The sequence below is a fragment of the Ovis canadensis genome, chromosome 12 (genome assembly GCF_042477335.2).
Source record: "Ovis canadensis isolate MfBH-ARS-UI-01 breed Bighorn chromosome 12, ARS-UI_OviCan_v2, whole genome shotgun sequence".
NCBI classification, from domain to species: domain Eukaryota; kingdom Metazoa; phylum Chordata; class Mammalia; order Artiodactyla; family Bovidae; genus Ovis; species Ovis canadensis.
Window position 1 is genome coordinate 70,667,319 of NC_091256.1, and position 25,242 is coordinate 70,692,560.

At 39.6% G+C, this 25,242-nt stretch overlaps 1 protein-coding gene across 10 annotated transcripts in view; it reads left to right on the plus strand.

Moving 5' to 3' along the window:
• RASAL2 (RAS protein activator like 2) overlaps nt 1-25,242 on the plus strand; it is a 394,454-nt gene that overhangs the window by 340,556 nt on the left and 28,656 nt on the right. For all 10 annotated transcript variants that reach the window (XM_069546154.1, XM_069546155.1, XM_069546149.1 and 7 more), the window contains 5 exons: nt 9,001-9,154; nt 12,569-12,667; nt 13,218-13,772; nt 15,920-16,064; nt 24,628-24,772. In XM_069546154.1, coding sequence (XP_069402255.1) covers nt 9,001-9,154; nt 12,569-12,667; nt 13,218-13,772; nt 15,920-16,064; nt 24,628-24,772 — 1,098 coding nt within the window. The remainder of the gene's footprint in view (nt 1-9,000; nt 9,155-12,568; nt 12,668-13,217; nt 13,773-15,919; nt 16,065-24,627; nt 24,773-25,242) is intronic.

The following is a 25,242-nucleotide window of genomic DNA, read 5'->3' on the forward strand; positions in this document are numbered from 1 at the left end:
GATAATCATGATGATGTGATCACTCATCTAGAGTCAGACATCCTGGAATGTGAAGTCAAGTGGGCCTTAGAAAGCATCACTACGAACAAAGCTAGTGGAGGTGATGGAATTCCAGTTGAGCTGTTTCAAATCCTGAAAGATGATGCTGTGAAAGTGCTGCACTCAATATGCCAGCAAGTTTGGAAAACTCAGCAGTGGCCACAGGACTGGAAAAGATCAGTTTTCATTCCAATTCCAAAGAAAGGCAACGCCAAAGAATGCTCAAACTACCGCACAATTGCACTCATCTCACATGCTAGTAAAGTAATGCTCAAAATTCTCCAAGCCAGGCTTCAGCAATACGTGAACCGTGAACTTCCTGATGTTCAAGCTGGTTTTAGAAAAGGCAGAGGAACCAGAAATCAAATTGCCAACATCCGCTGGATCATGGAAAAAGCAAGCGAGTTCCAGAAAAACATCTATTTCTGCTTTATTGACTATGCCAAAGCCTTTGACTGTATGGATCACAATAAACTGTGGAAAATTCTGAAAGAGATGGGAATACCAGACCACCTGACCTGCCTCTTGAGAAATCTGTATGCAGGTGAGGAAGCAACAGTTAGAACTGGACACGGAACAACAGGCTGGTTCCAAATAGGAAAAGGTGTACGTCAAGGTTGTATATTGTCACCCTGCTTATTTAACTTCTATGCAGAGTACATCATGAGAAACGCTGGACTGGAAGAAACACAAGCTGGAATCAAGATTGCTGGGAGAAATGTCAATCACCTCAGATATGCAGATGACACCACCCTTATGGCAGAAAGTGAAGAGGAGCTAAAAAGCCTCTTGATGAAAGTGAAAGAGGAGAGTGAAAAAGTTGGCTTAAAGCTCAACATTCAGAAAACAAAGATCATGGCATCCGGTCCCATCACTTCATGGGAAATAGATGGGGAAAGAGTGGAAACAGTGTCAGACTTTATTTTGGGGGGCTCCAAAAATCACCACAGATGGTGACTGCAGCCATGAAATTAAAAGACGCTTCCTCCTTGGAAGAAAAGTTATGACCAACCTAGATAGTATATTCAAAAGCAGGGACATTACTTTGCCGACTAAGGTCCATCTAGTCAAGGCTAGGGTTTTTCCTGTGGTCATGTATGGATGTGAGAGTTGGACTATGAAGAAGGCTGAGCACCGAAGAATTGATGCTTTTGAACTGTGGTGTTGGAGAAGACTCCTGAGAGTCCCTTGGACTGCAAGGAGATCCAACCAGTCCATTCTGAAGGAGATCAACCCTGGGATTTCTTTGGAGGGAATGATGCTGAAGCTGAAACTCCAGTACTTTGGCCACCTCATGCGAAGAGTTGACTCATTGGAAAAGACTGTGATGCTGGGAGGGATTGGGGGCAGGAGGAGAAGGGGACGACAGAGGATGAGATGGCTGGATGGCATCACGGACTCGATGGACATGAGTCTGAGTGAACTCCGGGAGATGGTGATGAACAGGGAGTTCTGGTGTGCTGCGATTCATGGGGTCGCAAAGAGTCAGACGCGACTGAACTGAACTGAACTGAATAGTTCTGGAGGCTTTGAAGTCCAAGATGAAGGTCCTGGTAGATTCAGTGTCTGGTAGGGACCTGCTTCCTGGTTCAAAAGCCTGTCTTTTTTAATGTGTCCTCAGACAGGGGAATGGGTGATAGATCTCTCTGGGGTCTGTTTTATTAAGGCACTAATCCCCTTCATGGGCTTCCCTTGTGGCTCACCTGGTAAAGAATCTGCCTGCAATGCAGGAGACCTGGGTTCGATCCCTGGGTTGGGAAGCTCTCCTGGAGAAGGGAAAAGCTACCCACTTCAGTATTCTGGCCTGGAGAATTCCATGGACTATATAGTCCATGTGGTCACAAAGAGTCAGGCACAATTGAGTGACTTCCACTTTCAGTTTCAATCCCCTTCATGAGGGTGCCCTGTCCGGGCCGGATCACCTCCCAAAGGTCACACTTCCTAAAACAGTCACATTGGAGGTTAGTAATTCAGTATAGACTGGGGGGAACACAAGTCTGTAGCAAACATCTACTCACATAGGAACCTCAAACTTGTACTAAACTTGATTTTATTTCCACGCTTGCCTCCACCAGCATTGCCTCTCAATTCCCATCTCTGGAAAGGACTTTATCATTTTTCTACTGAGTGACTTAGCCTTGACTCTGCCACCTCACTAATGTCCCCAGGATTGCTGTCATTAAGGCCTGTTTACCTCCTAGTGAAGTGAGGTGAAAGTCACTCTGTTGTGTCTAACTTTTTGTGACCCCATAAGACTGTAGCCCACCAGGCTCCTTTGTCCATGGAATTTTCCAGGCCAGAATTCTGGAGTGGGAAGCCATTCCCTTCTCTAGGGCATCTTCCCAACCCAGGGATCGAACCCATGTCTCCCACATAGCAGGCAAATTCTTTATCATCTGAGCCACCATGGAAGCCCAAGAATACCAGAATGGGTAGCCTATCCCTTTTCCAGCAGATCTTCCCAACCCAGGAGGCCAACCGGGGTCTCCTGCATTGCAGGCAGATTTTTTACCAACTGAACTATCAGGGGAGCCCCGTGTCTGACTCTTAGCGACCCCATGGACTGCAGCCTACCAGGCTCCTCTGTCCATAGGAGTTTCCAGGCAAGAGTACTGGAGTGGGGTGCCATCGCCTTCTCCATTTACCCTCTAATTACCACCCAAATCCGTTTACTTCTTTCACATTTCTGCTGTTCTAGTTCATGATCTTTACTCAGATTACTAGCATTATCTATGAGCCAGTCTCTAAGTCTTTCATTATTTCTCTCCCATCTCTGTACCCCTTTCTCCTCTTTTTAGCCAAAGTATACCTTGTTCAGATACACATTTGATCTTGTCATTCACCCTCCACCACTCACGACCTTTCTATGTTCATTCACTGGCTTTGTGATCAAACTGGAACACCCACGTTACTACTGGTCCCATCATAGTGTCTCTCAGGCCTCATTATTCCCCACACCTCTTCTCTCAGCCCCAGCACATATCCACCCTGGACCAGAGCCACGCTGCTTAATTCTCCTCAACTCCTCAAACACCCCAGGTTTGTATTTTTCTTACAGCCTTTCTCACATGCTGACCATTCCCTTTCAGACTCTCAGGACCTCCACATCTCCATACAGCTAATTCCACTCCACCCTTAATTACCTAATGACTTTTAGCATTCCATCACATTACTTTTACCTCCATGAAACTTTCTTTGAATCCCCAGCTAAAGATCCAGGGCCCCTACTAAGTACCCACAGAGCCATTTTTGCATCTTTTTTCCTAGGTCTTATCACATGGTATAATGGCTTGTTAACTCACTAGATTATTAACTATGTGTGAGTACAACAACCTTGCCTTTCTTCTTCACCATTGTTTACTTCCATCTGTACCTAGTATAGTGCCTGACGCGTAATATGCACCAAGCAACTATTGAATGAATAGATGGATTCAGACATGTATTCATTTATTCAACCGAATAATGGTTAAAACCAGTGGGAAAGCAAATAGGCATGAATTTAGGAATGATGAAGAAGTAAGTGTCATTGAACTTCATCAATTTCTAAATTTTTTATCCTCCTTTCACCCATACTTAAATTTTATGGTGACACTGAGACTGAAGTCTAAATTCAGGGAAGAATAGTTACTAATCTTTCCACTTACTCTTGAACCATTTAAATGTGTAATTGAATTCATTTGTGAGTGTGCTTTAGTTTCATTTTTTAAAAATTCAGTATTGTTTATCTGGTTATATTGTTGTTTATATATACAGTTGTTTTAATTCAGTGATGTTTATACTGAATTTGTTCAGCAAGCACTAGTAGATTTTATTCCATTTGCAATTTAAGAACAAAGAAGGTGTATTCCAGTTTGGTACAGTTTCTGTAAGGAGATTTTCCCCTAGTGCCTGTCACTGAAGGCTGAGAGAGTTTTTGGCCCTTCAGAACATGTTTTAATGTCTATAATCTTGTCTTCATTCTGTGTCCACCTTCATTGCAAGTGTCGGTAACCCAGATAGGCTGAATGTTGTTTTTGACTGTGATGATAAATTTCCTTACCGTGGATTTATTTAAGTGAAAACTCAGGCTGACAAATATCCTTCTTCACCATTAGCAGCTAAGTTCATTAGACCATCCTGTCTAGAGGCTGAGAGCAGAGAGAAGGAAGATCATAGTACATATTATGTTTCCATAAATAGCTTTTTGTATGAGTGGTTGTGTGGTTTTTGTTTTTTTTTTTTTAAGCAAACATAAAAACCAGTGAATAATATAAGCAGTAGGGACTGGCTTTAACTGCAGCAGGTAAATCAGCGCAGCCAGTGCTGTCAGAATCCTCAAAGAGGACGTTTTTTTAGCACACAAGCAGAACTCTGGTGAATGAGCTCTAATTTCTTCCTTTTTTTCATCTTTATTTTCTAAAATCCAGGTAGGGAAAGTTTTATAGTACAGGAAAGTATCTGCTCTTTCAAACGGAAAACATCAGTTGGATGGTTTCACAGATACCAGGTTGAAAAACAATGAAATCTGGGAAGGAAGTAAAGCTGTCTTTTCCCCAAAGTGAAAGCTCAGAACAACTTTTGAAAAACTGATTAGACCCTTTGTAAATTTGTTGGTTAGAGTACTAGGATACCGAATTTTATTGATTTCTTCCTGGAAAATTTCCAGACAAGATAAAGTGCCTTAGGAACACACGCTGGTGAACACAAACATATATTTCTGTACCCAGTTTATGGCTGAGCTGTCTTTTCAAGAATTCAGTGAAGCAGTTTGGAATCATAACTGCCACACCAAGCAGAAATTCACCTGCCCTGGAGTACAGGATTTTTTGTGGCAATAAGCATTTATTTTTTCAGTTGTATTTTTAATTAAAAGTTTCCCACATTTGGAACTGAATCTGTTAACATGTGGCAGATTGAGCTAGCGCATCCAAGTACCACTGGCGCTTTGGGGAAAACATGCTTTTTAAAAAATTGGATGGTTGAGCTGGGAAAAATCCAGCTGTGTTTTACTTAACATTGCACTAATCAGAGTCTTTTGACTCCTTTTTTTTTTCCTTCTTCAGTAAATTCAATGGCATGCATGTTGGCTCTGCACCCCCCACGACTTTACTTTTGTCTTTTAAGACTGATTTTAGCTAGCAATGTGGGTTAAAGCAATATAATATTAATTCACTGTCTTGGGTGATAGAAAGCTACTCCTGCCTTGTAGTTTATCTGTTAAATAGGTCAGAAGTAGCAGGTAATTTTCATCAGCAAAGCAATTAGATTTTTAACCCTTACCTTTCATATCGCTAGAGCTCTGGGAGTTCACACAGAATTTGGTGTTATCTACTGACTCTAAACCAAAATGTAAAGGAGATCAAACCAGTCAATCCTAAAGGAAATCAGTCCTGAATATTCACTGGAAGAACTAATTCTGAAGCTGAAATGCCAATACTTTGGCCACCTGATGCGAAGAACTGACTCATTGGAAAAGACCCTGATGGTGGGAAAGATTGAAGGCAGGATGAGAAGAGGACCACAGAGGATGAGATGGTTGGATGGCATCACCGACTCAATGGACATGAGTTTGAGCAAGCTCTGGGAGCTGGTGATAGAGAAGCCTGGCGTGCTGCAGTCCATGCTGTGGCAAAGAGTCAGACACAGCTGAGCAACTGAACTGACTGAAGGATATAGTGTTCCTTAATTAGAACTAAAACTGCTTGTGGGAAGCAGGTTCCCAATTAAACCAAGAAATAGTCATATTTGAACCCTGAATTATTACATGATGTTTAGGATGATGGGAGTTGAGGGAGGTGCAGGAGTCAGAAAGAGAACCAGTAGTTAGTGAATTCACAATGTCCACTTTCAAGGCTAGTTTCCTTGATGAAGGCCATTGTCAGATTGGACTGAGAATTGTTTCAAATTCCCATCTTTCTCTCAATAAATCCACATTCTTTCCTTTAGAGAAGTAAACTATTGTGACAATCAAAGCTGCTAAAACTCTAGTTAGCAAATCTAAGAAAAATCAACTCATAGGAAGGTGCAGGAGGAGGTAAACATGACTTGGAGGAGACTGGGGATTGCTAGTGCTATTATATTTGCACAGATAATGCCCCTTCACCACTGCCATTCCCAGGCTGCTCGATCTTCCTGTTCACCATAATCCTGCTTCTCTGGGAATTACTTCTGTCTTCTCCAAGACACTTTCTTCCCAATACAGGAAGGGCTTGCTTATTTATTCAGTAGCAACGTTGAATGTTTAGCAGATGTAGTGTTCAATCCATTGGTGTCGGTGTGTATACACACACAAACATCCATAAATGCTGAACAATAAGAAGATCCTGAACAACTTGAAATTTCCATAACCAGGAGGAATTTTGAATTCTAATTCCAGGTGGCTTGGTTGTAATATCTGTTTATGTCTGTATTTGAAAATTAAGCCTGAGTATCAGAATGAAATTTGTTCAGCATTGTAAATACAATGAATAAAAAGTTTTTATCCACCCCTCTCTCTAAAAAGAAAAAATTATTTAATTCAGGTAAGTTAATGAAAAACAATACCTAGTAACATTAAACTAGGACAGCAAAGGAAATAGAATGGACGTGAGAGAAAGATTATACTTGCAAGGTGGAACGAGGGGAATACCCTTTAGTAGGGGGCTGGGGATTATCCAGAAACAAATCACTGCCTTGTTCTCTAGCAGAGTTAAGAGATTCTCCTTCACCCCCAGAATTGCCTCAGTTTTTTCCCTATAGCTTCTGACTCCAAAATTGTTCATGGGAGTGGGTGGGGCCTCACTGTTCCGTCCTTTCTGTCTTAAAATGGTCACATTTGCAGAGCATGCTCCTTGAGTCCTTCACACTGGCGGCTTCTCCCTGCTGCCTTGGGCTCTAATCTCCTTATAGGTGTAGCACCATGGCAACAGGCCCAGCCTAGAGCCCAGGAACCTTGTTTACGTTACCTGAGGGGCTGGATGCAGCCTGAAGAAGAGAAGAAGAATATTACCTGTCCTGCAGCCGGTTTAGAAGATGACTCTGCATTCCGTTTCATGTGTTTCTGTTCTGCTGCTATTGAAGACTCGAAGTTACACCTGGAAAACATTTATTCAAAGATGCTATCAGTAACTGAAGGCAGCAGAGGAAGCCACCTTCTGTTGGTTCTTGTCTTCTAACCAGAGTTGTCTTCTGAGATGTAGCTCAGAAAAGTGACTTCCTGTGCTGTGACATGTGGCGGCGCTATGATTTGGGGGTGCTCTCCAAGGTGGCTGTTCAGTTGCTTCACGTAGGTAGACATTTATTTGATTTGAGATAATGTTATGTTTTAGAATATTTTCCTAGGGAGTTTAAAGAATAAAAGTAAGGCTTTTGTCGTACGTCTTATTTTGAATATGACTTCTTCATCTTTCCTGTTGAGAGGCTTACTCCCAGAGGGGGAGAGGCTTCTCCTCTCCAGGCAACTCCTCCTGGGAAAAAGGGGCTGGAATTGTTGTTTCATTTGTAATTAGGAACGGTTATAGTATCCTGTTGGCTCAACCAGGCTTCCCATGGAGCATACTGGGAAAGGTTGTATGGTAATTACATTAAAATTTGTTTTGCGTTTAGTTATTTATAGTTGATATGCTATGTTGACAGTATATAACATGACATTGTGGAGCTATTAAATTGTTCTATTTTTATGTACAAAACATTAGGTGGGTTTTGTGCAGACTTTATATTATCAGTGGTAAATGTAATTATTGACTCTTTGACCTTAAAAAGACTACTCAATATGAGAACATATGTTTTGTGTGTGGAAAGAAGAATGGACTAAAATCCTAGTCTTAGGATGTTTTTTCCTGTATGTATGGAATTTGATTAAACAGTGTTGGAATGGAACCAGAAGGGAAAGAGCAGCCTTTAGTACTAGTTTCCTATATCTCATTAGTTTATAATTTAACTGCAAGCTACTCTGACATTAAGTATTTCAGTTCCTTTTAATGTTAACATGGTTATTTCAAGGAAATGAATGAAGCTGCTTATTTAATGCACTTTACAAAAACAAATACCTTTCTACAAGACATTTCTTTTTATCTCTATTACTAGGTACTTCTACTTAAAATATATGTATTTAACTCTGAGTGTTTCAGTCAATAAATACTGTAATTACTGAGTAAAACTGCATAGCTATCCAGTTCTAGATTCAAGAATATTGTGTTTAATATTGTTTGGCTTCAGGCAGTGAAGTACTAGCCTGTAGTGACAAGAGTCACAATTCCCCACATTCCATCTGGGGGACAAAACGAACCAGAGCCCCTGAATGGTGTTGACAAAGATCTCTTCTTCTAGATGGGAGTTGGAACATTTCTTTGGAGGGTGGGAAGTTTCTTCAAGGCATTTTACTCTTCATTCATATTTGTACAATAAAGCATAAATAGAAACAAAAGCTTGCCAGAAAAGAATTCCATATTGAGATGAAAATCAGACCTTTTGAAAAGCAAGATCTTGTGCTGAAAAGTTTGGCTTTGTTTCTGAGTATGTATATGTGTGTTTATTCTGCCAAAGCAGTGAAGATATAGCCACTACTATTTTGTCAGTGATAGTAGACAATAAAGCTATAGCATGGGGGGAAAAAAAGAAACCATTTGTCTTTAAATAAGACCTTTGCATAAAAAAGACATGCGTAAGGTTACCTTGAATGGTGTCTATTTCTCCATCTCCAGCACAGGAATGAGAATAAAAAACAATGTCTGTGGTGCAGCTTCCAGCTCCCTTGAGATTAGTAACATTATAGTACATTTTTGTGTTTTGTTGAAAAAAGAAAGTATGTATGTGCGCACACACACGTGAGTGTATATGTGGTTTCTATGTGTCCCATGGATATGATCCTCTCATCATTATTACAGATGTATTTTTTCTCTTTAGGGATTTATCCATTTGTTGTTAAACCTCCATTGCATTTGACCTTTATTTTCTTATTGGCCAAGTAGTTACACTACCATAAATATCTTTTTCTACTTTTAGGTCTCGTGGGCTGCCTAAACTAAAAGAATCCCGTTCTCATGAATCTTTGCTGAGCCCATGCAGTGCCGTGGAATGTCTGGATCTTGGTAGAGGGGAGCCTGTATCAGTAAAGCCACTCCATAGCAGCATCCTTGGACAAGACTTCTGCTTTGAGGTGGGAAAGTCTAGGAAAAATGAAGAGTAGTGAGACAGCAAAGAGATTTTCTATCCAATATTCTTATGTTTGCTTTACTGTATTATTGATGATTTGATCATCTTAACTGGTTTTCAGTCATTGAAAATTACCTACTTACACAGGAAAAATTAGAAATCTGCTAATCTAATTACGTTGGTGGTATTGGAGAAGACTCCTGAGAGTCCCTTGGACTGCAAGGAGATCCAACCAGTCCATTCTGAAGGAGATCAGCCCTGGGTGTTAATTGGAAGGAATGATGCTGAAGCTGAAACTCCAGTACTTTGGCCACCTCATGCAAAGAGTTGACTCATTGGAAAAGACTCTGATGCTGGGAGGGATTAGGGGCAGGAGGAGAAGGGGACGACAGAGGATGAGATGGCTGGATGGCATCACCGACTCGATAGACATGAGTTTGAGTGAACTCTGGGAGTTGGTGATGGACAGGGAGGCCTGGCGTGCTGCGATTCATGGGGTCACAAAGAGTCAGACAGGACTGAGTGACTGAACTGAACTGAACTGAATTATGTTGGTGATTAAAGTTATTAATGATGGCTTCTCATTACTTTTGGCTTTGTCTGCTTTCAAAGTAAATGAATTCTTAGTACATTCTCAGCAGAGATCACAAGATTAATACTAAATTATTGTTAGTATTTTAATCTTTTGGTATTGAGAAAGATATCACACACAGTATGTTACTATTTTTCTTCTGAAAACCTAAGTCCCCAATTTTAATGATTCTTTGAGGGAAAAATACCAAAACCATAATTTTTTCTAACTAAAACCTGAGTGGTTCAAGATCCGGGATCATGTCCTCTTTATTTTTATAAGTTCCATGCACTTAGCTCGCTCTCTGGCACGTTGCATGTGCCTAATTTCTTCAGTGAACAAACTGCCCTTTACCAGAAAATTATCACTTTTTATAAGGTAACTTTCCCCTCCCAAACTTAATGTACACAATTGGCCATTTGCAAATTTAATTTCACAACCATCTGTGTACTTGTTAGCATTATGATTTAATTAATTAGCACAGACTTACAAAATTACTAATGATGAGCCCTGTGTTAGATGTTGTAAAAGTTGAAAGATATCTGATACCTATCCTTGGGGACCTGCCCTATCCCACAGAAATACAGTGCAAGCCATGTGTGTGATTTTAAATTTTATTAAACCCAAATGTTACCATTTCCAACATGTAGCTAAAATAAAATGATCAACTGTTCACCTTCTTTTTTTTAAACTAAGTCTTTAGAATCTGACGTGTGTTTTACACTTAACCGCACATCTCAGTTTGGACTAGTTGTTTTTCAGGTGCTCACTAGCCACCTGTTGTTAGTAGCTACCATATTAGACAGAATGTAACATCTGATCTAATTCACTGGGTTATAAACTGAGAGTAAGTTACTATGTGAGCCATGTTAGCAATTTGGACAGGTCATTTATTGGTGTTCTTTTCTATAAAAGTCTCTTAAAGTTTGCCATATTTGTGGAAATCAGTTCAACAGACTGTATGCCGAGACAGGTGGTAGGTTCTAGACATAGAGACAACATACTTCATTTTTAAAGGACATTGATAATAATATTCAAACTAACCTAATGACTGGAAATCAACAGACTGGTTGCCTAATAGAAGAGAAATGGGTTCCAGAGTAATTAATTCAACACTACTCAGTTCAGTTCAGTTGCTCAGTCGTGTCCGACTCTTTGCAACCCCATGAATCGCAGCACACCAGGCCTCCCTGTCCATCACCAACTCCTGGAGTTCACTCAGACTCACGTCCATCGAGTCCGTGATGCCATGCAGCCATCTCATCCTGGGTCGTCCCCTTCTCCTCCTGCCCCCAATCCCTCCCAGCATCACAGTCTTTTCCAATGAGTCAACTCTTCGCATGAGGTGGCCAAAGTACTGGAGTTTCAGCTTCAGCATCATTCCTTCCAATTAACACCCAGGGCTGATCTCCTTCAGAATGGACTGGTTGGATCTCCTTGCAGTCCAAGGGACTCTCAGGAGTCTTCTCCAACACCACAGTTCAAATGCATCAATTCTTCGGCACTCAGCTTTCTTCACCGTCCAACTCTCACATCCATACATGACCACAGGAAAAACCATAGCCTTGACTAGACGGACCTTAGTCGGCAAAGTAATGTCTCTGCTTTTGAATATGCCATCTAGGTTGGTCATAACTTTTCTTCCAAGGAGGAAGCGTCTTTTAATGTCATGGCTGCAGTCACCATCTGCAGTGATTTTGGAGCCCAGAAAAATAAAGTCTGACACTGTTTCCACTGTTTCCCCATCTATTTCCCATGAAGTGATGGGACCGGATGCCATGATCTTCATTTTCTGAATGCTGAGCTTTAAGCCAACTTTTTCACTCTCCTCTTTCACTTTCATCAAGAGGCTTTTTAGTTCCTCTTCACTTTCTGCCATAAGGGTGGTATCATCTGCATATCTGAGGTTATTGATATTTCAACACTACTAACAAGGCTATGGTTTTTCCAGTAGTCAGGTATGGATGTGAGAGTTGGACTGTGAAGAAGGCTGAGCACTGAAGAATTGATGCTTTTGAACTGTGGCATTGGAGAAGACTCTTGAGAGTCCCTTGGACTGCAAGGAGGTACAACCAGTCCATTCTGAAGGAGATCAACCCTGGGATTTCTTTGGAGGGAATGATGCTAAAGCTGAAACTCCAGTACTTTGGCCACCTCATGCGAAGAGTTGACTCACTGGAAAAGACTTTGATGCTGGGAGGGTTAGGGGGCAGGAGGAGAAGGTGATGACAGAGGATGAGATTGCTGGATGGCATCACTAACTCAATGGATGCGAGTCTGAGTGAACTCTGGGAGTTGGTGATGGACAGGGAGGCCTGACGTGCTACGATTCATGGGGTCACAAAGAGTCGGACACGACTGAGCGACTGAACTGAACTGAACTGAACTCTTTTCAATTTCATGTAGTAGCCTTCTGTAATATTATAATGTGAAGGCAGTCCCAAGAAATAAGCTGTTAGAGATCTTCTTCCCTTTTTAGTTATATTTTTATTAACTCACTCAGAATTGAGAATATTTATTTGCAGGTAATTTTTAAAGGTATTAATTTAATTAGAGGTTTTCAGGTTTGTTCTTTCTAAACTGTAGGCCAGTTTTCAGTTCTTAAGCTGAATTCTCAGTGACCTTTGTCCTTACCTGGAGAGGAGTATAGACGCTAAGTAGATAACAAAGCAAAAAGTCAATGTAGGTGCACACATAGCTATCACAAAACCAGCAAATATCATTTTGGTTACCGTGTAGTATCATTTGGGTTCATAGCATATCCCTAACTCTTTGATACACACCTAGGAAGATAGAGCCCCCAAGCCCTAGGTTTCCTTTTCCTTATCTCTTATCTTTATGTTGAAGGTTACCTACTTAAGTGGAAGTAAATGCTTCAGTTGTAACTCTGCTTCCGAGAGAGATAAGTGGATGGAAAACCTTCGTAGGACAGTTCAACCAAATAAGGTAAGAGTGGCTTTGAATGTCCAAAAAACTGTATAACTCTATAAGCAGTAAGTTGATTGAAGGGAAACGCAGTAATATTAATAATACCCTAAATTTTATAGAATTTTTAAACACAAACGTGTTTCATTATTTTGTGCTCAGAATGATCTTACTGCAGATAGTATCATGATTTTATCAGTGTGGATAAGAAGACTCAGAGAAGTTACTTGACTAAGTGAGACCGGAGTACAATACACAATAGAAATGGGACTAGAACACAGATTTCGTAATTGCTTACATACCTCTATCTTATTTGCAGAAAGCTAATCCAGTTGACATAAGACTGGCTATACGAGAATTTCCATTACGGGATGTTATTTCTTTAACCCAAGTGAAATAGAATGTTTGTGGCTCTCTAAGGGCTTGCTGTTATCTTGAATGATGAGATAGCAATCCCCTTCATTATTTTATGACTGCCCTTAATGAAGTACATAGTATCACTTACTTTAAGAGGAAAATGTTGTCTTTCTGGGATTTTGGCTCTCAAACACAACTTTGTTACTTTTTATAGGACAATTGTAGACGAGCTGAAAATGTTCTCCGTTTATGGATTATTGAAGCCAAGGACCTTGCCCCTAAAAAGAAATATTTCTGTGAACTGTGCCTTGATGATACCCTCTTTGCTCGTACAACCAGCAAGACCAAAGCAGACAATATTTTCTGGGGTGAACATTTTGAGTTCTACAGCCTTCCACCTCTTCATAGCATCACAGTTCACATTTATAAAGATGTGGAAAAAAAGAAGAAAAAAGACAAGAATAATTATGTAGGGCTAGTCAACATCCCCACTGCCAGTGTGACTGGTCGCCAGTTTGTAGAAAAGTGGTACCCAGTGAGTACACCTACACCCAACAAAGGAAAGACAGGAGGACCTTCTATTCGAATTAAATCACGTTTCCAAACCATCACCATTCTGCCTATGGAGCAATACAAAGAGTTTGCAGAATTTGTCACCAGTAACTATACCATGTTATGTTCTGTTCTTGAACCAGTAATCAGTGTGAGAAATAAAGAAGAACTAGCCTGTGCCTTAGTGCACATTCTTCAAAGCACTGGAAGGGCCAAGGTAAGTAGAAAGGGAGGTTGCATTGCCCAGAAAGGAAACCTATTATTGGTTCTTAGATTCAGAAAAAGTGGAGATGATAAAATTAAAGAAGTAAAATGAAGAATCTAAGAAGTATTTATTTAAAGTTTATTTGCACGAAATATAGATAGTACCGCTAGCTCTTTATCGCCGAACAAAATAAATGGCAGGACTGGTCTAATAATCCCATTGTGTACAAGATTATTTCTGTTTAGTTCCAAAGTGTGTTGTGTGATTGTTTTATTCCACACTATATTTTAAATTAAGATTGACTGATGACTATATATATCACCTAGTCACAGAAGGAAGTATTCCTGAATCAGGTTGGTCACTAGCAAGAGTCTTCATGAGATTAATGTCTGAATTTAGAATTAAAATACCAAGGGATGTTATTGTTAGCTGTCTCATAATAGCCTTACCTCAGTTCATCATGGATAAAAGTAAAAATCTAGAAAGATAGAAAGAGAAATACACTAATTGTATGAAGAACACTAAACAATTGATAGAGTCCTTGATTAGCCTGAACTGTGGTAATTATCACCTCTGCAAGGCATGTTCACTGAACTAGGCTAAAGTCTGCATTATATTATATGCAAATTGGTCATGGTAAAATTGTATTTTAGATCTAGAGGAGTTCACAGCTAGAATTATTTAGAACCGAACAGTAAAGTATTTTTAACATTTATTGATACATATCAGAATATATCAATATATTCAATATTTAGTTCCTTATTTAATTGCCTTCCTATTGATTGTCCTTTTAGTGGTTGAATTTATTAGTGATAATTTTGAGCTTTCTGGTTTTAAAAGAAATCATTGAAATTTTGAGTCTCATCTTTGAAATTGTATGGATATGTTCTTTTTGTGCTTCATTTGCTTGAGGTTCAAGGATATATGTAGGATTTTTTAACAGCTTTATTGAGGTACAATTTACATATTATAAACCAAATCTATTTAAAGGGAAAAATTCAATGAGTTTTGACAGTTTATGTACTGTGGAAACCACAGCAGTCAAGATGCAGAGTGTTAGCATCACCCCCAGGTTGCTTCCTGTCCCTGAGCATAAGAGTTTTAGTAGTGATTCCTAAGTCTACAACTCTTTTACCCTGATGAAAAAAATCCCAGGGTGAACCTCATTAATATTAAAATACTTAATTTTAAAATAAATCAGCATATTCCCTCTGTTTTTTATTTTGGACACTTTGAAATATCCAGTAAATATATACTATTCAAAATATATGACATTATCAGATTTCAAATTGAATAATGAACGCTTAAGACTGTTGAGAAATGAAGCAGCTATTTCTTAAGGGCTTCATTTCTCCTTATGCCTTCCTTCAGTATGGATGAGTAGACGGATGGATGAATGGATGGCTGGAGATATATACATACATAATTCACATAGCAAATGAGTTTAGATGTTTAGTTTAAGAAATTTCATGTTGATACTATGGACCAATTTGTAACTATTTTATACTGAACACCTAATATGTGTCAGAAACTGTTAAATGCTGAAATATAGAGCTGAACAAAAATAGACACTGTCTTTGGTCTCATGGGGCTCACAGTCTCTGGGGAAAACAGATATTAGTAAAATAATTACAGAAATGTGTGATTACAGTGAGAAGTGCAGATTTGTAAAAAGATGCATGGTGCCACAAGAATGTGGATTAAGGGGTCCTGACTAATGGAGTTCAAGGCAGTGTTGGTCAGACAAGGCTTCACTGAGGAAACGAGGAGCAAACTAAAATCCAAAGGATCCAAGGAATTAACTCCATAGAAATGGAGGCGGAGCAAGGGTGGGAGTGAAGCAGCACTGAGAACAGCATTTGCAAAACACTCTGTGGTGAACAGACAACGTTGTGTGTTAGAGGCTTGCAGGCCACATGCAGGATGATAGTGCTTATCCGATGCAATGAAAAACCTTTGAAGGAATTTTTAACGTAAGGTTGGTAAGTTGGTAACACTTCAAGTTTTATGCTGGCTGACCTTTTCCCTTCAAATGAATCTGGTAGATTTAGTTTTAAAGCAGCATTCCCAGAATGTCTGACATTTCATCAGTCTCTCCTAACATGTAGTATTTATTCACATTCAGTTGCTTTCTGCCTGATTGAACATTATTCTACCAGGATTTTCTGACGGACTTGGTGATGTCTGAGGTGGATCGTTGTGGAGAACATGATGTCTTGATCTTCAGAGAGAACACCATTGCCACCAAATCCATTGAGGAATACCTCAAGTTAGTGGGACAACAGTATCTTCACGATGCACTGGGTATGGAGAAGGAAAACATCTCTATTCTTTCTCTTTTGATTTTTAGGTTATTTCACCCTCACGAAACAACCAACTGGAACTCAAATTCTGAACGTTATTTAGTTCCTACTGATTAAAGTGTTAAAATTGGAGTTTCAATTGTAGGAAGTGTCTGCAGTACTCACCAGGGGAGGAATAGAAGATCTGCCATGTACCATGAGAAAACTCATGAGCACAGGCAGCTACCCCCATGCCCTCAAGTTCCTGAGATTCTGAGACATACAGTGATGTTAGTAATGAGATGTTACATCTAGTTGATCTGTTTCCTCTGAAGTCTTGGGTATTTACATCATGATATATAGGGTTGGCCAAAAGGTTCATTTGGGTTTTTCCATACCATCTTATGGAAAAACGACAACAGACTTTTTGGCCAACCCAATAAATACATTACCTAAGTTTTGAAAGTGTTAACATTTGTTATCATGCATCAGTTCAGTCGATTCAGTTCAGTTGCTCAGTCGTGTCCAACTGTTTGCAACCCCATGAATCGCAGCACACCAGGCCTCCCTGTCCATCACCAACTCCCGGAGTTCACTCAGACTCACATCCATCGAGTCCGTGATGCCATCCAGCCATCTCATCCTTGGTCGTCCTCTTCTCCTCCTGCTTCCAATCCCTCCCATAATCAGAGTCTTTTCCAATAAGTTAACGCTTCGCATCAGGTGGCCAAAGTACTGGAGCTTCAGCTTTAGCATCATTCCTTCCAAAGAAATCCCAGGGTTGATCTCCTTCAGAATGGACTGGTTGGATCTCCTTGCAGTCCAAGGGACTCTCAAGAGTCTTCTCCAACACCACAGTTCAAATGCATCAATTCTTTGGCGCTCAGCCTTCTTCACAGTCCAACTCTCACATCCATACATGACCACAGGAAAAACCATAGCCTTGACTAGACGGACCTTAGTCGGCAAAGTAATGTCTCTGCTTTTGAATATGCTATCTAGGTTGGTCATAACTTTTCTTCCAAGGGGTAAGCGTCTTTTAATTTCATGGCTGCAGTCACCATCTGCAGTGATTTGGGAGCCCCAAAAAATAGTCTGACACTGTTTCCCCATCTATTTCCCATGAAGTGATGGGACCGGATGCCATGATCTTCATTTTCTGAATGCTGAGCTTCAAGCCAACTTTTTCACTCTCCTCTTTCACTTTCATCAAGAGGCTTTTTAGTTCCTCTTGGTGTCATCTGCGTATCTGAGGTTATTGATATTTCTCCCAGCAATCTTGATTCCAGCTTGTGTTTCTTCCAGTCCAGCATTTCTCATGATGTACTCTGCATAGAAGTTAAATAAGCAGGGTGACAATATACAACCTTGACGTACTCCTTTTCCTATTTGGAACCAGTCTGTTGTTCCATGTCCAGTTCTAACTGTTGCTTCCTGACCTGCATACAGATTTCTCAAGAGGCAGGTTAGGTGGTCTGGTATTCCCATCTCTTTCAGAATTTTCCACAGTTTATTGTGATCCACACAGTCAAAGGCTTTGGCATAGTCAATAAAGCAGAAATAGATGTTTTTCTGGAACTCGCTTGCTTTTTCCATGATCCAGCAGATGTTGGCAATTTGATCTCTGGTTCCTCTGCCTTTTCGAAAACCAGCTTGAACATCAGGAAGTTCACGGTTCACATATTGCTGAAGCCTGGCTTGGAGAATTTTGAGCATTACTTTACTAGCATGTGAGATGAGTACAATTGTGCGGTAGTTTGAGCATTCTTTGGCATTGCCTTTCTTTGGAATTGGAATGAAAACTGACCTTTTCCAGTCCTGTGGCCACTGCTGAGTTTTCCAAACTTGCTGGCATATTGAATGCAGCACTTTCACAGCATCATCTTTCAGGATTTGAAATAGCTCAACTGGAATTCCATCACCTCCACTAGCTTTGTTCGTAGTGATGCTTTCTAAGGCCCACTTGATTTCACTTTCCAAGATGTCTGGCTCTAGATTAGTGATCACATCATCATGATTATCTGGGTCGTGAAGATGTTTTTTGTACAGTTCTTCCGTGTATTCTTGCCACCTCTTCTTAATATCTTCTGCTTCTGTTAGGTCCATACCATTTCTGTCCTTTATCGAGCCCATCTTTGCATGAAATGTTCCCTTGGTATCTCTAATTTTCTTGAAGAGGTCTCTAGTCTTTCCCATTCTGTTCTTTTCCTCTATTTCTTTGCACTGATTGCTGAAGAAGGCTTTCTTATCTCTTCTTGCTATTCTTTGGAACTCTGTATTCAGATGCTTATATCTTTCCTTTTCTCCTTTGTTTTTCACCTCTCTTCTTTTCACAGCTATTTGTAAGGCCTCCCCAGACAGCCATTTTGCTTTTTTGCATTTCTTTTCCATGGGGATGGTCTTGATCCCTGTCTCCTGTACAGTGTCACGAACCTCATTCCATAGTTCATCAGGCACTCTATCAATCAGATCTAGGCCCTTAAATCTATTTCTCACTTCTACTGTATAATCATAAGGGATTTGATTTAGGTCATAGCTGAATGGTCTAGCGGTTTTCCCTTTTTTCTTCAATTTGAGTCTGAATTTGGTAATAAGGAGTTCATGATCTGAGCCACAATCAGCTCCCTGTCTTGTTTTTGCTGACTGTATAGAGCTTCTCCATCTCTGACTGCAAAGAATATAATTAATCTGATTTCAGTGTTCACCATCTGGTGATGTCCATGTGTAGAGTCTTCTCTTGTGTTGTTGGAAGAGGGTGTTTGCTATGACCAGTGCATTTTCTTGGCAAAACTCTATTAGTCTTTGCCCTGCTTCATTCCACATTCCAAGGCCAGATTTGCCTGTTATTCCAGGTGTTTCTTGACTTCCTATTTTTGCATTCCAGTCCCCTATAATGAAAAGGACATCTTTTTTGGGTGTTAGTTCTAAAAGGTCTTGTAGGTCTTCATAAAACTGTTGAACTTCAGTTTCTTCAGCGTTACTGGTTGGGACATAGACTTGGATAACTGTGATATTGAATGGTTTGCCTTGGAGATGAACAGAGATCATTCTGTTGTTTTTGAGATTGCATCCAAGTACTGCATTTCGGACTCTCCTGTTGACCATGATGGCTACTCCATTTCTTCTGGGGGATTCCTGCCTGCAATAGTACATATAATGGTCATCTGAGTTAAATTCAGCCATTCCAGTCCATTTTAGTTTGCTGATAATGCATCAGGAACGGAGAAAGTCCTGCCAGTTCCCACGACTCCCAGTTTCTGCCTTCAAGACCTACAGAATTTTTCATGACAACTGAGTTTTCTCCAATCAGTGGTTCTTACTGACTGGGTCACCCACTTACAGCTCCATGTTTGGTTATAAACTTCAGGTGTTACCACTAGAGTAAGGCACTGTGCTTGGCACTTCAATGTACGTTATGATAAAGCAGGCGTGAGTTCCTTAAAGAACATTGTCATTATCTTTATGTCCCCAGTGCTTCATACAGAATGTAGAACAGCATTGTCCTAAAGAAACTTAATGTGAATCACATGTAATTTATACTTTCTAGTAGTCACAGTATTAAAAAGGGGCAAGAGAAACAGGTAAATTTAATTCTAATAACATTTTATTCAAACCAGTATATCCAAATATTATTTAATATATCATCAATATAAGAAATATGAACAAAATACTTTACTTTTTTCATGCTTTTTGAAATTATGTGTATTTTATCTACATTTATTGCATGGTCAGTTATGCAGTAGCCACATTTCAAGTGCTCAATAGTCACATGTGACTGTCAAGAGTAGACAGGTGTGTGTTGAAGGCAAGAAATAAGACTGAATGAGGTAATCACCAGTGAGGTAATAGGACTTGGCAACTCTTCAGTTTGTGGGAATGGGGCAGGGTGTGGTAGGGGAGGAGATCAAATATTACAGTGAATTTGGGGCCTTTGCAAGTGACAAGAAAGATGATGAGATTCTTAACAGAAAGAGAACATAAAAGGAGTACGCTCGGAAGAATGAGAAATGATATTTCACTTCACATGTATTTAACTTGAAGTTCAAGTGGGAAGTCCCAGGGGTTCTAGGTAGAACATCCCAAGACTTCTGTCTAGCTGGCTGGTGGAAGTTTAGGACTAAGTTACCCATGTGGGAGGGAATCAGTGAAACTACCAGATCACAGGAAGAAGAGAATAGGGCCAAAGACAGATCCTACAGTGTTCCTGGCTTATGGTGTAGAAGGAAGCAGAGGAATGAGAGAAGGGGTCGGAGATAGAGGAAGTGTGCATGCCCATGCCAAAAACAAAGAAGAGGAAGGAAAAGAGTCTTAGACACCAAGAGGAAAAAAGCATTAAGAGAGTCAGCGATTAAGGAAGGTGAAGATTCAAAGAGAAACATGGCTGTTGGTTTTGCTCATTAGTGATGCCTGGGATTGTTCTCAGGAGCCAGGTCACAGGAGGTGAAAAGTGCATGACTGCTTGAGAAACAGCAGGTAAACACTGTGTTGGACTGTGAGTGCTGGACTCACTGTAGTAGCAGTCAGTTCCTACTCTGGAGAAGAAAATTTTTTCTTCTCCTGCTTCCTATCTTCATTTTTTTTTTAAGTTATATGCTTTAGTTTAAGATCTAATGGGAATTTAGAAGAATGGCAAAAAGGGACTTTCATTGACATTAGGAAAGGTACAGAATCAGTCTTACGTAAAAAGCTTATTACAGTCATATCATGAATTATATATAATAGTTTGCTTTAATGATTTGCACCACCTTATAAAAAGCAATAATGATGCATCTCAAACAGTATTCTCTATTCTGGGGAGATAAAGAGGTAGATATTTGTTGACCATCTACTGCTTAAATATTCATATGCCACCATTCAATGTTTCCAGGATTTCCAAATGAAATAATTCCTGAAGTGAAAAGGAGAGACAAGTCCTTTGATAGAACAGTTAATAATTAAATATCTGATTGGCTCATTGAGATATGAAAATTCAGTGAGCAGGGGAAGAAATTCACGTAACCCCACAAAGATCTCTATTATCATTTTTGTAACCCAAGAGCAAGGGCCAGGGTGGTAAAAATTACTGCTGCTTCCAAGACACAAGCAAAATTAATTAGTAAGCTTCTTCAGGACAGAGATGCTGCTCTCTTCTCTCCATCTAACTCCCCATATTTCTAGTTAGCCTTTTAATCCTAAATTCTTGATAGGTAATTTTTCTCCTGTATTTTATTTTTTTATGACAAATTCTGTTTTGAAAACAGTTTACAGAATATGTCTTAGCACCAGTGTAAATTAAGACTTATTTTATATGGTTCAAAATAGTAATAAGTGATTTTCCAAAAGTAACCCTGAAGAAGTGCAAAAATTTCAGTTCCCTTAGAAAGATTGTTTTTTTCATCATAGGATACTGTACTTGCTACAACAGGAACCTCTAATCATACAATTAAATAAGACTTCATGGTAAGTTTTAAATAAAAAGACTTCACAGTGAAGTCTTAGTAAAACCAAAAAATCACATTAATAAGTACAGCTGAGCACTCTGAATAATTCAAGTTTTACTGTATTTCATACACTTTGGGCAAAAAAAAAAAAAAAAAAAAAAGATGTTATTTGCAGACTGCCTGAAGAATGCTTAGAGAAAACTGAGTTAAAAGTTGCCAATCAAATTAAAGAATATCTGCCTGCTTTTTAGCCAGTGTTCATTTATCTTGATTAAGAACATTAATGTTGGTAGCATAGACTCTGCCTCAGTTAGAGTTAAATCTTTCATCCATTAACCCCTTTTACTTTTCTAATTGAAATCAGATTTCGTGTGGATGTCCTGTGACACACAGGAAACACCATCTTCTGTGACATACAGAAAAGGCTCTAAAATGGCCTGATTTTCACCATTGATGGCAGAGGCAAATTTCCTTTTAACAATAATATGTCCGTACCTATTGGCTTATTTCGACACATGAAATTTGGGTGCTAGATAGTAATGAGATAATGAAATATTACAGAATGTTGTAGAAAGAAAGTGAAAGTAAAGTCGCTCAGTCATGTCTGACTCTTTGCAATCCCGTGGACTGTAGCCCACCAGGCTCCTCTGTCCATGGGATTCTCCAGGCAAGAATACTGGAGTGGGTTGCCATTTCCTTCTCCAGGGGATCTTCCCAACCCAGGGATCGAACCCAGGTCTCCTGCATTACAGGCAGACGCTTTAACCTCTGACAAACTCAAATTTAAACATTTAAACACCCTTCCTCTTTGTCCCTAATTGTCCCGTTCCACCCCACCCTCCACCCCGCCCTACCCTGCCAAGGCCAGAGAGCAGACGTGAAAGGATTAAATCTGTCTCAATAATCTGTGATCAGCTAAACAGCCTCTAGGTGCAGACCTATAAAAGTTCACTTTTCAATGTGGTACTTTCCACACTATCAGACACATAGGTTATAGTTTCAAAAGTGAAAAGAGTTTTCTCAATTTCAGAGGATTTTAAATATAATCAGGTAAAAGGAAAAAAACTTTAGACAATCAATTTACTTCCAGACCCTTGAGTTATTTACTTGGTTCTTTTTTTGAAGGAAAAGAGAAAAATACTCTCAAAATTCACAAGTTATTATTAGTATTATTTCCCCAGAATAGGTACAGCTCATTAAGCTGAATATTAATGACACAAATTTAGAGGCAGATTGATTTTTACATCAAGTATTTGACATTGATGACTTAGTTTTAAATTCCAGTACTCTTTAAATGAGGTGAAATCTGTGGGCGCACAGAGCCTCTCAGGTGACACTGAGAACGTGTTCAGTAGAAATCTTGTGAGAGCTGGTAAACAATTTAAAAGCCTTTTTACTAACTTTGGTTTTTTTCACATGATGAAAAGTTATTTTAAAACTACAAAGTGTGTACATAACACTTACTGTGCGGGCCCCTACTAAGTACCCAGGCACCATATTAGACACTTTTCATGCCCTGTTCCTCACCACAGCTCCAGCAGATTGGAGTTCTTAACACTATTTCCCAAATAAGGCACCCGAAACTCAGACCAGTTAAGTAAATTTTCAGGCCGCCCACAGTTGGTTAAGTGATGAGTCCAGGATTTGACCCTAGATCTGTCTGGTTGCACAGCCTTTAATTTTTCTCTGCACCGCTTTCTTTTCTGTGCATCATTTAAATTTCTGTCCTCCAAGCATTTTACTTCCAAATAATCACTTCTCATCCTCTTATCACAGCTATTTTTTTTAATCTTTCATTTACCTTAGTACTAGCCATTTTGATAGAAAATACTCTTTGTTATTGCTTCTGCTTCTTAATTTTTTTGTAGAAATTACTGTTCACTTCCATGATATCTATTAGTAACTAGCCTGAACTTCAGTTACTATGAGCAGATTTGGAAGGAGCTTTGAAAGATCTACTCCTTTTTCATAAAGACGTATTAAAAAAAAGAAAATCATACTACCATCTCTGACAACTATTTTTTGAGCTCCTGCAATGCTTTAGAAGAGAAGGCAATGGCGACCCACTCCAGTACTCTTGCCTGGAGAATCCCATGGACGGAGGAGCCTGGTAGGCTGCAGTCCATGGGGTCACGAAGAGTCGGACATGACTGAGCAACTTCACTTTCACTTTTCACTTTCACACATTGGAGAAGGAAATGGCAACCCACTCCAGTGTTCTTGCCTGGAGAATCCCAGGGATGGAGGAGCCTGGTGGGCTGCCGTCTATGGGGTTGCACAGATTCGGACACGACTGAAGCGACTTAACAGCAGCAGCAGCAACAATTCTTTGGGAGCTATTTCATAGGCTTGGGATTTGAACTTGAATAGAACCCAGTCCCTGATCTTCAGTGGTATTCATCCCGAAGATGAGGCAAGTGTATGAACAAGTAAGCACAAAATAGCACGAAGCATAGAACAGAACAGATACAAGGTATGGTTCATAAAGGAGGATAAACAGATTAGGTAAAGATTTGCTCTTTCAGGAAATACTGGGCATATCTCTACAAAGGATAAGATATATGAACAGGGCATCTAAACTAAATTTATTTGGAAAAACATCCAAATTATATAAAGAGATGCTGTGCTGTGTGCTATGTTGAATTACTATCCCCATTAGGAGAGGTGGACCTAGAAACCCTTACTTGAATCTGAGTTTGGCACTCAGTTTGGCACCAGTATTAGCCCTTAAAAGCATAGGTGGGCTATTTATTCAGACCTGGGGTATTTATTCTTCTAAAATAGTAACCACATTATTCAAAAGGTAGAGAGGTCTTTAATGAGTTCCTGCTAATTAAATATATTTGTGGTTTCAGATAAAAGATGTAAAGTTGTAGCACTTTTTAAAGTAGTTTCATTATTCTTTTTATAAATATCATGATGACAGTGTTGATGAGTGCTGTTTTTCCACTTCCAGGATAAGGAAAATAAACATGACATGTAGGAGGTGGTAAATCTTAGATTCCAAAGCAATAACCTTTTCTGAACAGTCTTGTGCCCTCCGTGTCAGGCACCAGAAAGAGTTCCTATTACACATTTTAGTACAGAAATCCTAAATTCTTTTGTGCTATTCAGGAAAACACTATTTATAGTTATCCGATCCATCATCTTCTCTTCTTCAAATAGGGGAGTTCATCAAAGCTTTGTATGAGTCAGATGAAAACTGTGAAGTCGATCCCAGCAAATGTTCATCCAGTGAACTTCTGGACCATCAGAGCAACCTGAAAATGTGCTGTGAGCTGGCTTTCTGCAAGATCATCAACTCTTACTGGTGAGCCGCTATCAGTGCTTCATTCCCTGCTTATGGAACTTGACTTTTTTCCATATGAAAGTTATCACAGTGTTAACTGTGATTTCCCAACCAAAGGAAGAGAAGTTAAAAGTTTCCCTAATACAGTTTTGTCTAAAATCTAAACCTATATTGTAAGAAGTCCCCCTGAACTATCCACATAAATGTAATCTTTCCCCAGAATATTAACACCACATCCTCGAATACCAAAAGTACTTTAAGAATTTTTAAAACATATTTACTAGTGTCAAACAGATGCGTTCTGATCACTATTCTCACCAGCAGTCGATGAAATTTTAGAAGACTTGTGATGAGCGGTCTGTAGAGAGATTACACTGAGCTAGAGTAAACCAAATGGGTTAGTCAGGAGCTGCATCCCATCTTCCCACTTTGCAAAACCTAGTTTACACTAGTTCCTGAGATTTACAACATCAGGTTTCTGGTCTCCACCT